This window comes from Elgaria multicarinata, chromosome 1 (assembly GCF_023053635.1).
Source record: "Elgaria multicarinata webbii isolate HBS135686 ecotype San Diego chromosome 1, rElgMul1.1.pri, whole genome shotgun sequence".
Classification (NCBI taxonomy): Eukaryota; Metazoa; Chordata; class Lepidosauria; order Squamata; family Anguidae; genus Elgaria; species Elgaria multicarinata.
The window spans coordinates 193,887,090-193,902,311 of record NC_086171.1 but is presented as its reverse complement, the minus strand read 5'-3'; the positions used below and the strand labels follow the sequence as shown (position 1 = coordinate 193,902,311).

Sequence of the window (15,222 nt, the reverse complement as noted above, 5' to 3'; positions counted from 1 at the left end):
TCATCAGCACCAACCAGGTTTAATGCTAATCAGTTCCCATCTTAAACACGAATTGCAAATGAGAATTCGAAGCAGGTTTGCAAATCCTGTTTAAGCGGGAATCTGATTAATGTTAACCATGATTGCCGACAGTACAGATATAAAACTAAACCAAGCATAATACTATCAAGGAAAGGAGATTCATATCAGAGAATGCAGTCTGCTGTGCTCATACCTGATCTCTGAACCATAGCTAAGAGATCCGCATATACACTGGGACTATGTCCTACACAGATACTTAATTCTGCATTGGATTCCTGATAAAGAATTCTGTTGCTAAGTAGTACCATCTCCATAAAATTTCACGTGGGTTGAAAGAAGTGCCACAGGAAATACTGTGTTTAATCTACAGAACCTGATCCGTGATCAGAGCTAAAAGAAATGGTCGTGGAACGTTCCGGGGAGAATTCTTATGATTGTCCATGGGATATGGTGTTGTCAAAACAAAGGTACACTGAGGCCTATAGCCACTGTAAGAACACATTCAGACATTACATGGACTACTGTTATCACTCTCCACAGATCTAGTACAGACACAACCTTTCTGGAATATCTGGAATAAGGCTATTATGGAATCTCTTCACACACACCAGCCCATGATAATCACATGGTAATGTAGGTTCCCACCCACCCACCCATCCCTATATGTTTTTAAATTAAAGTTCAGCTATTTGAAAATGTAACTGTTGACTGCTAAACATAGTTTTCCTAAGGAAATAAAGTCATTCAACACTAAGGCTTTAAAAGGTTCTAAGTTTTATGGTAAGAATATTCCCTATATAAGCAAAGATCTTTTATAAAGCTTCTTCACGGTATTTTACATTGCAAAGATTTGGAAGATATTATTTCAATCCTATCTATATTGCACTTTTCAGATTTTGAAACTTCAGTTGTAATTTTGCCATGCTTCCTTAATGAAGTCAAATGTATGCAAATTTGAACACTTTAACGTTTGACAGAAACACTATTAACATGTACAACATGTTAATAGCAGATCCATAATAGTGGGCAAAAAAAAAAACAGTCCAATGAAAAAGAATACAGGTCAATGATGTAAATATACATATATAAAAATAAATGACTTCTTGCAGTACATGGTGAAATACCTCTTTACATACCAAACATAAATGTCTAAATTGCTTTAAATGCTGACAAAAGTTCACATATTTTTCTACAATTGTGCACAATCTAAATGATTCAGCAAGATCGTTAGCACAATAGTTTCTATATAATTAATAGTTTATAATAATATTTCACATGAGACAAAAATTCTGCATTTGCTACGTAAAATTCTTTGGTAGAGAAATTAAATGTCAGAAACTGTTTTTTACTTATCATATTAGTGGCCCAAAACAAATGTAAAGCCCACGCTGTTTTGCTATAAACAAAGCTTGAGAGAAAGCGAGCACCAGTATTCAATAAAATAAATCCAGCCATCAATTCTGGTTCTCTCAAATCTATAACAACTTTGGTTGAGTTAACAGCCAAACTCAATTTACAAAGCAAGAAGTTCCAAACACAATGAACCAAATTACACTTAGAAGCTATCATCTTCAGTGGAACTTAGTTCAAAGTCATTTGCTTAGGACTGCAGCTAACCAACCACCATTCTCCCGCCTCCAACTTTTACTTAGTCAATACTATTACAATTTATGTTTGCAGATATATGCTTGATAATACTTTTTGCACTTGCATTTTTAATATATTTGGACGGAACCAATTTCCTTCTTGTCTTCTTATACAAATCTTACACTCATGACATCAGAGTGAAATACAGCTACTCAGGTTTTTCCTGCCAGACCTTACAAAACTATTTCTTTTATTGGGCCAGGAATACGAAGACATGGTCTTACCAAAAATAATAATTAAAAAAAAATCAGGATCCAAAGTCAGTAGAGCCACTAAAACTGCACTGATACAATTGCAATTTTGCTTCCTGTTGTCCCCTAACAGTCAGGCTTTTGTCACAAGTACATGTGCACTTATATTAATAAATCAAGTGGTCCCAATAGGAACCAGACTCTCCCCCCCCCTTCACATCACTAATGACAATAAAGTACTAATCAATCCATTAAAAACCAACCATAACTCACAGTTCTGGAATAAAAATAGAAATATCTTAATACACATTAAAGATAGACTGCTTCTACCCAAATTCTAATCTATATATTATTCAAAAGGGAAAGGTTTGATCAACTAGTATACATCTTAATTAAGTCAATGTGCACTTCAGAAATTAATTAAAAAGCTTCATTTTGCCATTTGCTTCATATTATTAAGTATCAGAAATCAAAAGAATTTTCAAAGTCGTTAAACTTCTTAAACATTCAAGTCATGAGACTAGTAACTGGGTTAAAGAGGCTATGTGCAATTGTTTTCTCTGTTTTTTTGCAGGGGGGCAGTATTTCCTTTGTAATAACATTTTGCAAATTATTTTGTTGATACTAATCTACTAACAAGAGCACTTCCATATGATGAAAACCAACAGGTCCAGGCCAACAAAATATGGTACTGCTCTGGGAACAATGTATTACAACACATGCCACAACATACATTAAGTTGGCAGTAGGAGTGATGGAGATAAAGATGGCATTGGGTTTTTGCTGGGTCATCATATTACTGCCCAGTCAACATCTTGCTATGTGTTTTCAGACTAGACAGCACCAAACCACTTTAAAAAGGACCAGTTTTCAACTGAATGCAGCCCAGTTGAAAAAGGAAGTGTTCCCGCATAATTTTCAGATGAACTTTAGCCCTCTCAAATATTTATTAATACATCACAAGCCTATATGAATATATTCAGTATTATCTCACAAATAGCTCCCATTCATTAAGAATTTCCAGCAGATGATGGGCAAGTAGCTGGAAGATGTTAAGAGGGAAACACTGCAAACAACAGATTTGAAGAGACAAGCTTAGTGATAAGAATGACTTGACATTTACTGCATTAAGTTGTCAAATGCTAACAGCTATTCCTATAGGGCAGCCAGAATTAAAAAAGAGAGAGAGAACAGTTTCCCTTCAGAAACACCAGCTTGATCAATATAAACCTGCAGTTCCCATGGTTATAGTTGCTTCTTCTTCAAGACCTGCCAATTATTCATTGCTCTCTTTCTGCTTCCATTCTTTGAACTTAGCATGACTCAGGCTTTGGGAAAGAGCAGCTATGGGGCTACCATGCAAGCGAATGAGACCCCATTGTTCGTAACTGTTCTTCAGGAATCCAGATTCTGAACACCACACCTATGCGCAAGAAAAACTTTCGCAGCACAGCTCGGAGCTCTGGGATCAGGTCAAACTGCATTATTTCACATAGGTAGGGGTAATATGTTGAAGCATGTGCTTTGAACTTGGAAGAAGAAAGGAAGAAGAAATTAAATGACCTTAGAAAAGCAGCAAAAAGTACAGTTTAATGGAAGTAAGTTCTTACAGTCAGACTATAGCATTGGAACATCCAGATCTAGAAACTGCATGTTTCCTGGCACAACACACTGACATATCAACTGGTCTCAAGGGTACCACTTAGCCTTTTCACCAGGTGTTTTTTGTTTGTTTTACATCCAGCAAGGAACCTCCCCAGGATTCAAGCTATTGTATGGATAGTCAAATGGCAGCCTATCATCCAGGTGTGGCCCCAAAAGCATTTTCATCTGCTCATCAGGATACCCTTTTGCTACAAGTTTCATTTTTAAGGAAACATGTTTTCAAGAGGAGTTAGATATTCTATACTTTAATGTACCTTTCTTTGGGATGTGTATGTGATGGCCTGTACTTGCCTGAGTGCAGGAGTGTAATGTGAAGCTCATATTTCTTGATAGCATTCACTTTATTGTAGAACTATGGAGCTACCTGGGCCACTGTCTAGAGCGGATGCCAAGAATACAGCCATCCGTAGTCTACAGGATGCTTTATCAATTCTATATTTTATTATTTTAAAACTTATTCTTAAAGTTTCTAGACCCCTCCTTCATCGCCAAAGGCAATCACGGACATAAAATTGTATAACAGAACTATAAAATTTAAATGGGTGCATAGTAATATGAATAAATACTGTTAAAAGGCTCTTCACATGCCTAAAGTATGGATGTCAGGGCCCCACATGACCTCAGGCAGCTGCCTGTTTGTGTGATGCACATGTGAAGGAGGCTCTGTCCTTATGTAGAAGGGTCACGTTTTCCATATGAAACTAAATAAAGAATCTTTTCTTACCTTTTCATCACTGACTTTTAGTGTTTTTGTTAAAAGTAGCAGCAAGAGATTGGTCCAGGCCTCTCGGTGGCTTTCTGAGTTCACGGTGATAAAATAGGCCAATGCTTCACTACACACACTAGAGGACATTCAAAACATGTACATTCAAAACATGGGAAAAGAAACAGTAAGCAAACAGAGTGAACAGATTTTGCTATGTCCCCTCACATCTAGCAGTACAAGTGGGCATTTTGATAGGCACATTTTAAATAGAGAAAGGAAAGTGACAAAGTACCCAAAGTTTTTTATTTCATAATTTAACACTGCATTGTCGTCTTCTTTTTTTAAAAAAAAATCATTCTACTGAAGCTGCTACTAAGCTTAGAAGTGCAAAAGGCTTCCTTTTCTCCTATGGTGACTTTCAAACTACTCAAGCTCATTTATTAATAGGATTCCCTTTTCCTTCTTCAAACATCTTCAACTAACTAGTTCAACTAACAGCTTTAACTAATTCACTAACAAACTGGAAACCAAACCAAACCAAGAGCACACTGAAGTCAGTGCCAAAGGCCTCTTTTTATTAAGCAGTGTGGGAGAGATCCATGTCCTGATGCAGATTATCAGGTTGCTCTTATATGTATAAGCAGACTTCCTGAGTGGCCTTTATTTATTTATGGTAGGACTTGATCTGAACACCCAACCCTTTGCAGGTCATAACCGGGTTCCTCTTCTGAACAGAGCAAATTTAAATGGAAGAACGCCATAGAGGCATTGGAATCCCACAGCCATAAGCTGTCTGTAGGCTAGGCACCCTAATAACTTTTTTGCAAGGTAGAAACAATGCTTACTTCAGGAGTCTCTCTTGGATAGCTTCCCAGGAGTCTCTGCGGTTTTCATCAACATACATTCGGAAAAGAATTCTCAGACAGCAAGCCAAACTGCTGGTCTCTTGTTTTAAAAGATTGGGCTTTGATTTACCTTTGAACCCTAGAAATTAAGAACAGTGATACAGTCACACATTCTCATGCTGTACAACACAAAAAGCTGAAATAAAGAGGCAAAACAAGATGAAGTAACTGTATGTCTGCTCAAATGCTCCCATGGCTTTCCCACCCTATGAGGTTCCAAACATATAGCTGACAGGGTACACACACATTTCAAACACATGCAAGTAAAAACCACTAAGGGGAGGACATTTGGAGGAGGGTACAGGTTAAGCACACCTTCTTTCCCTGCTACTTTTTCAATCCCAATCACTTTCTCCTAAAGTGGTATAAGAAGGAACATTGGGTTTACCGCTCCAGACATTTAAAAGTGTAACGTGGAGTGAAGTGTTGCAGACTTGGTTCAGGGTTTAAATGAAACTTTACATTCTGTTGGTTTACAGAAAAATACACCTTGGCCCCAGAGTCTACAAAAGACCAAGAGTCACCCACCAACCTTAAGGGCAAAATATGTGTCACAACTTTGGCTTCAGTTATAAGCAATGTAAAATGTCTTAACTGCATTATACTATTCTATGATATATTTAATTACAACATGGAAATAACAATTCCATGCCATTAGACTGATGTTCTAGACTGCAATTTAAAACCTAAAATCAATACAATCTCTAAGAAATGTATGCATTTTAAAATAAACAAAAAAACCCCCACACCTCTGTGGTCCTCACTCTTTCATGCTTACCTGCTCTCCACAGAACAGTCCTTTGTTCATAATTTGAGTTAAAAGCTTTTGAGAAGGAATGAGACTCTTGCAGACAGTCCAGTAACTTGAACAGATGTTGGGAAGACATGTATTTGTACATTCCTTGGTCTTCGGTGTCAATGTGGATGTCTGTATCTAGTGTATCCCTCTAAAGAGAAAAATCCAGTTACAGGACGTATCAGCTGAAGGAGTAGTTCAATAGGTTTGCTTTTTAATCCTTTATAGAGTTACCACTTTAGCAGATCACAGACTAGTTTTGATTTCAATGAGTGCATTCCCCACATACTTTGCCAAAGAAGAGGACACAAGCCAAAACTTCGGCATGATTCCATCAGTGGAAGAGGTGTCTGCATTCTACACAGAAGCATGATGCCTTGGTTTAGACATGTGCCCTCTCTGTCCAGTGTGGGAAGCGGGATAAGGTGTGTGGGAGGCAATAACAAGATACTAGATGCTAGATGCCACTTCGGCAGAAAAAGTGCAGATTGCTCTCAAATGCAGTTAAAGAATAAATGTAATTTTATTATCAAATATGTAGTTAACTCTGGCTCACAGCAACAGTTGTCCTGTATAATCTGAACATTAGGTTTTCTGGAGAAAATTAGGTCACTATCAGTTTCAGCATTATCCCTCCAAATTCACTGACCAATGGAAACTTGGTCCAATTTTCCAATAGTTTAAATGAAAACTTCCTTCATTGGTTCAGTTCATGCATTTTTGCAATATAACCAGAACAAAACGCTAAACCACTTCATCTAAATTAAAACCATTGTTATAGAGATACCTCACATGCAAATCATAAGAGACTTATGATAAAGTTTTTTTTCCTCCCCTTCCTCCACATTAGATGATAGATAAGTTTATCACCCTGTTGGATGGCACACTAAATCACAGTGGTTAAGGATTTTGAGCTAAACATTATGGCTTAGCGTTCTGTGTGGAGCATTCCTAACCATGGTGGCTACATAACCACGGTTTAAACACGCTCACTAACTATTTGCTGCAAAAGGGTTAGCAGCCCAACCATGGCTTAGCATGTTGTGTTATATTTTAAGCCTGTTCCGACAACAGCCAAGATGTTCAAATACTGGAGATTTCTTACCTGAGCAGCAGCCATATGCTCAGCATCTTCTTTCTTGCTTGTTGCTGGGTAAAATACTATGTTATCAATGGTCTGTATCAATTCCAGTTGCACAACACACTTAATGAGGAGGCTGGCAAAGAGTTTCTGGTCTGAGAGAGTATCAAGATGCTAGGTTTTAGTCTAAAAGCAATTCAAACTGTTCAGTATGACCTGGTGTAGTCCCACGGCCTCCAATCCCAATCTTCCAATAAGAGTTCTTCCCAAGCATGTACTGAAGAAACAGGGACCCATGAATACCCTGAGCTACCATGTTGTTAGTGAAGATTATTATCATCCCTAGAGTAGCTTCATGCCAAGTACAACAGTGTCCTTTTGAGGGCGCCCCATGAAAGAATACATTCCCCTCTGCAAGTAAGATAGCAAACTTTTTGTTACCGTTGCATCAGAGCTCTTAAACCCAGGTTTGAGATTAACAAATCAGTTCACTGAAAAAATGGCTGCAGCGTAATTTAACTTTGGAAAATCGGTTTCTGAATCAGTTGACCCAAGGTGTGCAGAAAAAAACACAACGGAGGACTTGCAATGGTTATGGATTGCCATTATAGTTTCTAGGGGTTTTACACAATGGTACAAATCTGGCAAAAATATGTGGGCGACATGGCAACAGCCGCATCATAATGGATGCCAGAAGTCAAGCGTATCAAATGCCTGTACATAGAGATGGTGCTGTAAACGAGCGTGGTAGCACTTAGCAGGCCTCCAGAGCATTAGGGTGGTTGTGGCTTGCAAAGGGGGCTAAATTAAAATTGGACAGCCATCATAGATGGAGATGCTTAAGTGCAGACTTACTTGAATAAGGACCACTTTTCCAGCTCTCATCTGTAGGATTTGAAAATTGGCTCTGCCCTCTTTCTGAAGCATTTTTATCAATACTGCTTGAAGACTGGCGATCTAGATCCATATCCTAGAAATAAAATAAAATTAATATTTCTTTCACAAATTAGTCACAACTATCAGCTAACGTAATGCAGTGTAAATTCTTCAGGCATGTCATAATAAATTGATAAAGCAACCAAATATAATATACATACACACACACACATATATATCGCTCCAGCTGCTGCTGCTACTAATTATTATTTTTCAATGTTTTCCAGTTACTAACATCTTCAAATAATATCTCTTAGATTCAACAGGCACCTATTCTTGAAACTAACATCTATTTCCACATTGAATGTCTGCAAACAAGAAGCTGCCACATGCATGTCCACTCTGCGTACACTTCCCCCCCACCAAGTATTTTATTTTATTTATTTATTTATTACATTTTTATACTGCCCAATAGCTGAGGCTCCCTGGGCAGTTCACAATTAAACCATAAATACAAGTCAGATCATAATATAAGCTATACAAGTTTTTAAAAAACAAATAGGTTACAGCCAAGGGATGTAGAAACTGGAGGGATGAGAAACTGGAGCACTTACCAAGTGCTTTTCAGATGAATCATCTTCCATTCCTGCTGGCCTCCATGTCAGCAAGCTTCAAGAAAGAAACAATTAGATTAGAACTGCAACCTAATTTGAAACTACTTGGGCATATTCTATGTTTGGAATTACACTCACACATGAGGAATTGTAGTTTTGAAGATTTCTAGCATACAATTGCAGGTTTGGTCCCAGACTTCAGGACTGAATTTTTGTCCATTTAATATTACCAGGCTTTCTAGGCAGTTGGTACCTGATCGAGCCAGCTGTTCATTATCTGTAGAAATTAAAAAGTAGCTTATAAAATATATTCCTTATCTGAACAAAATTATGGAACATTCACTGTGACTATATGAACATCGTGTCAGAGATCTTGGAAAGAGCCTGACTAGAGAGTGACTGTGCTGTTTTTACAATGCTTAGTATTAAGTAGCAAACCAATGCAGTATTGCAAAATGGGGCAATGAGTCAGTGCAGACATAGCTTCAAGGAGAAATCAATGTGTACTCTTTCATTCCTTCCTCCTCTCTCCCGAACAGTTTCCCCAAATTCATTACCCACAGTTCTTTTTATATACGCACTGATGCAAACCATGATTATCACTGATCATGACTCTCTTGGAAACCGGGATATGAAGCCCAATTCAAACCTTCAGGCTAGATCCAGACTAAGTGAGTTGAACTAGTTCCACTAAAACCAATGGGTTAAGTTAGTGATGGCTTACATCCCATTGATTTTAAATTTGACATGGGAATTCAAACCTATCTCATCAAGAGCCAACATAAAACACTACTCCCTATCTCAGATGGGTGAGGTAACCAGGCATATGTACACCTGTTGACAAATGAAACTGCACTTGATTGATACTAGTTAAAATATGTGAGAATCTCACGAAAGAAACCCACCTACCCACTCCACCCACACATCAAGGGGCCTACCTTTGTTAGAGAAAGCCTGCTAAACGCTCCGACCATGTTACTCCGCTTCTGAAATCTCTTCATTGGCTTCCAATTCACTTCAGAATCCAATATAAACTTCTCCTGTTAACCTTCAAAGCTTTTCACGGTCTAGCTCCTTCCTATCTCTCCTCTCTCATCTCACACTATTGCCCCGCTCGTGCTCTTCGCTCCTCTGATGCCATGTTTCTCGCCTGCCCAAGGGCCTCTACTTCCCTTGCTCGGCTTCGTCCATTTTCGTCTGCTGCCCCTTACGCCTGGAACGCTCTTCCAGAACATTTGAGAACTACAAGTTCAATCGCAGCTTTTAAAGCTCAACTAAAAACTTTTCTTTTTCCTAAAGCTTTTAAAACTTGATGTTGTGCAGACTTCTACTGTTACTTTCTACTGTTAGTTTTTCCCTACCCTGTGCCTGCTTACCCTACCCTTACCTGTTTGCATTCTCTTCCCCTCCTTATTGTTTTACTATGATTTTATTAGATTGTAAGCCTATGCGGCAGGGTCTTGCTATTTACTGTTTTACTCTGTACAGCACCATGTACATTGATGGTGCTATATAAATAAATAAATAATAATAATAATAATAATAATAATAATAATAATAATATCTACTGTGTTCAACTACATAGGTCTCTTTGCCTTCAGAATACCATAAAGGAAACAACTGTGAAAACTCCTTAAGACTTCTCGCCATTTCTTCCAGTCAAATCCACAACAGCTGGTGTGTGGAATGAAACTAACAGAAAATTTTGTGATTTCATTAGGTCGGCTAAATAATTTCCATGATTATTTGGGGAACCTGTGGTCCTCCAGATGATGCTGTACTTCACTACCCATCAGCCCAAGCCAGCCTGGCCAATGCTAAGGGATGATGGGAGTAGTAATTCATCAATATCTAGAAGGCAACAGGTTCCCCAGCTCTGATTTAGAAACACATAGTGCAACATTTTAAAGTAAGTAATTCAGCATTTTAAACTATCTACCAGATGACTGAAATGATGGATGCTTGTAATGAAGGGACAATCAGAAGGAGACAGAGAATTCTAGAAAGGGCAATCATAAGGAGATAAAGAATCTGGCCACTTGACCAAAATCTCTGAAACCAAAACAACAGCTGTTTCAACACAGTACTGACAAAAACACAAATGGAGGCCCCATTCACACGTGATGGTAGTAAATTAATTAATCCATGATTTGTCGTAGTGTGTACCAATTAAGCCATGATTTGCCACAGCGTATGCTGGGCACGTTCCACAGACTTTTTGAATATTCAACCTCTGATTATGTTGATCAGAGGTTCTTACATGATGTCCGAACCCAGACAACATACATTAATCATGGTTTAAACAACCCACAGTTAACCAACTACTAATTGCAATTTACCTGTGGGTTGTTTAATCAACCCATGACTGGCTGCCATTAGATGGACCCTTGGTCTGATCTAGCATGGGTCTTCTTATGTTTTTATGGGTTAGTGTTCAAATTGTTCTTGATACATAACAGATATGCTTCTTGTGGTAGTAAGAATGAGTTTTCTTTTCTTTTTTTAAAGTTGTTTTTCTCCAAGTTGTCCTTGTTACAAAAATGTATGGGGGGTGTTATGGAGGGGAAGAGGATGATACATTTCACACACATCTTGCCCCAAATTTATTCATTCAGAATAAAGTGACATGTATGTAAATAAGCTACCTTGTTTTACACACCAGTGTAACTGTGCAAATATGTCAGCAAGAAGTATCTCATTCAAAGCTTCATAGAACTGTGTGAATACATCACAGATTGCATAAAGTGCATGATTACATGTAGTAGTCATCCATTCAGATTTCTGTGGAGATAAAAAGCAAACCTTGTATTTTTGTCAGAATGGACTGCTAATGGGAAGGGTTCTTATACATTTATATACCACCTCCTAGCTTTCCCCACCCTCACTGTCAAATTTTGGACTGCAAGCTCCTGGATACACACGATCACTGTAGCCCACAATGGGTTGCAACGTGTGCCAGCCCATCTTTTGAATATTTAAGCCATGGTGGGTGGTTGCCATGGCTTATCATGTCATGTAAACCCGGAAGGGGTGACATATGCAAGGGTTAAACAATCCTCATGTAACCTAACAACAGCCCATGGGTTTACGTGACACACTAGGCCACAGTGATCATGGGCTGTGGCTTGAATATTCAAAATGGCTGCCGGCATGCCCTGCAACCAACTATGGTGGGCTGCAATGATCATGTCATTTTTTGTTTATTCTAGTTTGTGAAGCACCATGTACTATATGTAGCACTGTAAAAATGATAACAACTGGATTGCCTACTGAAGAAAGTGGCTGACACTATTCCTCAAGTTGGGGAAGGTACAAGGATCAAATGGAGCAGAAACCCAACCTGTGTCGTTGCAGTGCACAATCTCAGACAAAACCTCAACCTCTCAAATTTAGAGCTCCCATTTCTCTAAAAGGGAATTATAGAAGTTCACTAGATCAAAGTTGGCCTGTGGCTGTTTTTAAGAATGCAGTCTAATTTGCTACTATAAAACAGCTTTTGATACCTCTGTTTGCTGCTCTGGAAGCTTCATGTTATCAAATATCCTGAACACAATTCGAAACAGATCTTGCCACCAGTGTTTTTCAAAGGTATGGCCATAGCTCTTCATGATTTCAAACATAACCGTTAGGCCTCTAGAATATGAAAAAAGCAGCAATAAGAGGACACACGATAACACAGAAGAATATGGATAATTGGACAGAACCTAAACACTGAAGTTCCATTACCTTGTTCGCACATCTAACTTGCACCGGTTGATGATACAAGAAAGTTCAAACAAAATAGGAAACCATCCCCTGACCCAAACTCTATCTCCAGTTGCCACATTCATGTCATCACTTGTGTATTCTCTTAAAACCTGTGGACAGATAAGAACTGGTAGTTCAGTACAGACACTTAAGCTACTCAAGAAGGTCTTGCTACAAAACTGAGAAATTCATAGAAATGACAAAGCATGGCTTAGAAAGTGTTTCGGACGCAAGCAAGTCACTCTACACTTCACAGTAGCTAACATCCATCCTGGTAACACATGTAAGTTAAATTTAAAAGCCAAGACATTCAATGTGATAATTTATTTAGAATATTTATATACCCCTCCCCATTGAAAAATTTCAGAGTGGTGTACAAGATAAAATGAAAATAAAAACAGAATAAAACAGTTAAAACTAAATTTAAAAGAAGCAAAAACAGAAATTCAAAGCTGCATATTAAGGAAAGGCTTCTTGGAATAAAGATATTTTCAGGAGGCGCCGAAAGGAGTACAAGGTTGGAGCCTGCCTGACCGCCAGACACGTCCATTTGAAATGTGGAAGAAGGGGGAACTAAGGTTTCTTGAAGTCTTATTGAAATATATAAGAATATTTTCCCACTAAGAGAGGGTTGAGAAACAATGATATAAGAATTCCCCAGCCAGGACAGTCTATAAGCCCAGGCTCAGCGTAAAGCAAGTCAGTGGTGTACTATTCTTTATTAAGCAGCAAGCAGATAGACTATCCAAAGGCTTGCTGGAAAAGGGTGGCCTTTAACTGCTCTCTAAAGGTCATTATTTTAAATATTAATTTTACACCTTTGGAAAAAAGCACAGAAATATACTAATACAAAGAAGGAAACTTACCTGTGGTCTTTCTGAAACATACTTTGCACAATAACGGATAAGTCTAATTGCTTCCATACTGGTGTCGGGAAAGGCAGCATTACAGGCAAACTCTGATAAACATTTCACAGCATCCTGGAATGAATCTATTGCTGCCGGGAAATGCTGTTGAAAAATACTGCCTGTGAGGAGAAAAAATAAATAAAAGTAAAGGATTTCTAACAGTAGGACATCTTGGGGTTATATCTGCCACACAAGTACATAAGCAAATTAGATCAAGAAGGTTGTAAATTACATCGCTGCACCAACATTTGCCCTTCTAAATAATAAACTTGATGGCAAGAAGTCAAACAGTTGCAGTTCTGAAAGCTGACCCAATACACCAGGCCTATATAACTTGCAAGTTGTAACCCATCACAAAGACCACCAGCCATTTATGGCATCTCAGCAAGGTAGGAAGGTATATTGATGTTTATGATAGAGCAGCATCTAGGGGTCACATTGTAAATGCAGTGTTGTTTTTTCTAGTGACTTTCCCCCAATAATTGAACAATCTTAAGGACAGGACAGAGAATAGGGATGGGAAACCTCCAGCTCACATGCTCTGTCTGCAGTCCCCACCCCTTCTCTCTCCAGCTCTGTGCAGAAACACCCCCCCCATCCTTATCTCTGATCAATGGTCAAAGATAAGAGCTGGGATTTCCCAAGGAAGTCAGACTTTCTTCAGCCCAGTGCAAGGAAACCCTGTAATAATCAAGAAAACAAGGGGATTTAAAGTCATTTAAACTTTAAAAGACCTTTTAAAGGTGAAGACCTTTTTATTTTCCCAGTATTTTAACAGTGTATCATCTTAATCATTTAACTATGCTGTTTTAAATCTGTATAAATCTCTGCATTGCTGCTTGGTTTTATCCTGTGGCTTGCCTAGATGATGGGTTTGCCCTGGGATAGATTCGCAGTAGCGGCAGGTCATCTGTATGACGTAACTGCCATTGCGAAGCCATCCAGGGGCAAACCCCAGAAACTCCGCTGACAAAAAGTCGGGCACTTACCATGCCTTTTTTGTCTGTGGAGGTGTGTCACAGCCTATGGCACCCCCTGATTGGTTGCCATCAGCTGGACAGGGAAGGAGGCGGACCTCCAGGAGCTCAGGACAGCCCTGTGCTAAATAAAAAATAAAAATGGGGGGAGAGGAACTGAGCCTGTTCCTCACCCCCCCTGATCTGCGAAGCTGTACAGATACAAATAATAATAATAATAATAATAATAATAATAATAATGATGATGATGATGATGGAGAGAGAACAGGCAGCCAGATGGAGGTCAGAGGGAGGAGAGGTGGTCCGGGTGCCCTGCGTCCCTTTCCTCGTCCAACTCTCACTGCCTCGTTCCTCCCCCATCCCTCCCAGTGCTCAGTGCAGTGGATATCGGGAAGGAATGCAAGTGCGGGAGCAGGAGGACTCGTAGTGCCAAAGCACCGCCGTCAAGACAGGGGCCTGGTTGTGCTTTTATACTGTACTTTTATATAGTGTTTTTATACTGTTGTCTGTTTTATACTTTGAATTGTACTTGATGGTTTTAACTTTTGTGAACCGCCCAAAGAGATTGAGCGGTATAGAAATGCAATAAATAAAATAAAATAACTGATAAAATAAAACCCCATCTCCTTAAAAACCAAAAATACACTTTAAAATACAAAGGTATTTAAAGAGGAAGGTATTTAAACTGGTCCTGCAAGAAGGAGAAGATGTTAAAACAGGAGGGTTGTGTTTTGAAAGTCCTTTCCTGAGGGTTACTCCTAAATAAACATGCATAGAAGTGAGATGTGGCGTATATGCCTGAAAGCTGTTGCCCTGGAGTTTATTCCTGAGTACACCCATATAGAATTGAGCTGTGTTTTGCGTGCTTGGTGGAAAGCGTTCAAACTGGTACGAATTACAACTGCGGGGGGCCCTGCTGCAATGTGTCCCATCCACACACCCTTCCTAACTGGAACTCAGCTCTCCTGGGCTGGGAAAGGTTTTCCATCCCCTTTCCAGAAGGTAAAGCAAGGAGAAATTATGTGAAGAATCAGTAAGAAATAAGAATATTAAAAATAGTCACTTCAACGGCTTGAAGTTGGCCTGAA

The 15,222-nt window shown here is 38.9% G+C and overlaps 1 protein-coding gene across 4 annotated transcripts in view; it reads right to left on the bottom strand.

The window, feature by feature from the left end:
* Positions 1 to 683: 683 nt before the first annotated feature.
* ARFGEF2 (ADP ribosylation factor guanine nucleotide exchange factor 2) overlaps positions 684 to 15,222 on the bottom strand; it is a 48,433-nt gene continuing 33,894 nt past the window's right edge. For 3 of the 4 annotated variants that reach the window (XM_063145973.1, XM_063145983.1, XM_063145989.1), the window contains 12 exons: positions 13,116 to 13,276; positions 12,229 to 12,359; positions 12,006 to 12,135; positions 11,148 to 11,283; positions 8,641 to 8,779; positions 8,503 to 8,557; positions 7,868 to 7,982; positions 7,037 to 7,167; positions 5,914 to 6,082; positions 5,076 to 5,214; positions 4,249 to 4,366; positions 684 to 3,388 (listed from right to left, as the gene is read on the bottom strand). In XM_063145973.1, the coding sequence (XP_063002043.1) occupies positions 3,212 to 3,388; positions 4,249 to 4,366; positions 5,076 to 5,214; positions 5,914 to 6,082; positions 7,037 to 7,167; positions 7,868 to 7,982; positions 8,503 to 8,557; positions 8,641 to 8,779; positions 11,148 to 11,283; positions 12,006 to 12,135; positions 12,229 to 12,359; positions 13,116 to 13,276 (1,601 nt within the window). In that variant the 3' untranslated portion in view covers positions 684 to 3,211. Of the gene's footprint in view, positions 3,389 to 4,248; positions 4,367 to 5,075; positions 5,215 to 5,913; positions 6,083 to 7,036; positions 7,168 to 7,867; positions 7,983 to 8,502; positions 8,558 to 8,640; positions 8,780 to 11,147; positions 11,284 to 12,005; positions 12,136 to 12,228; positions 12,360 to 13,115; positions 13,277 to 15,222 lie in introns of those variants that run through there. The other variant, XM_063145995.1, reaches the window with a different exon arrangement.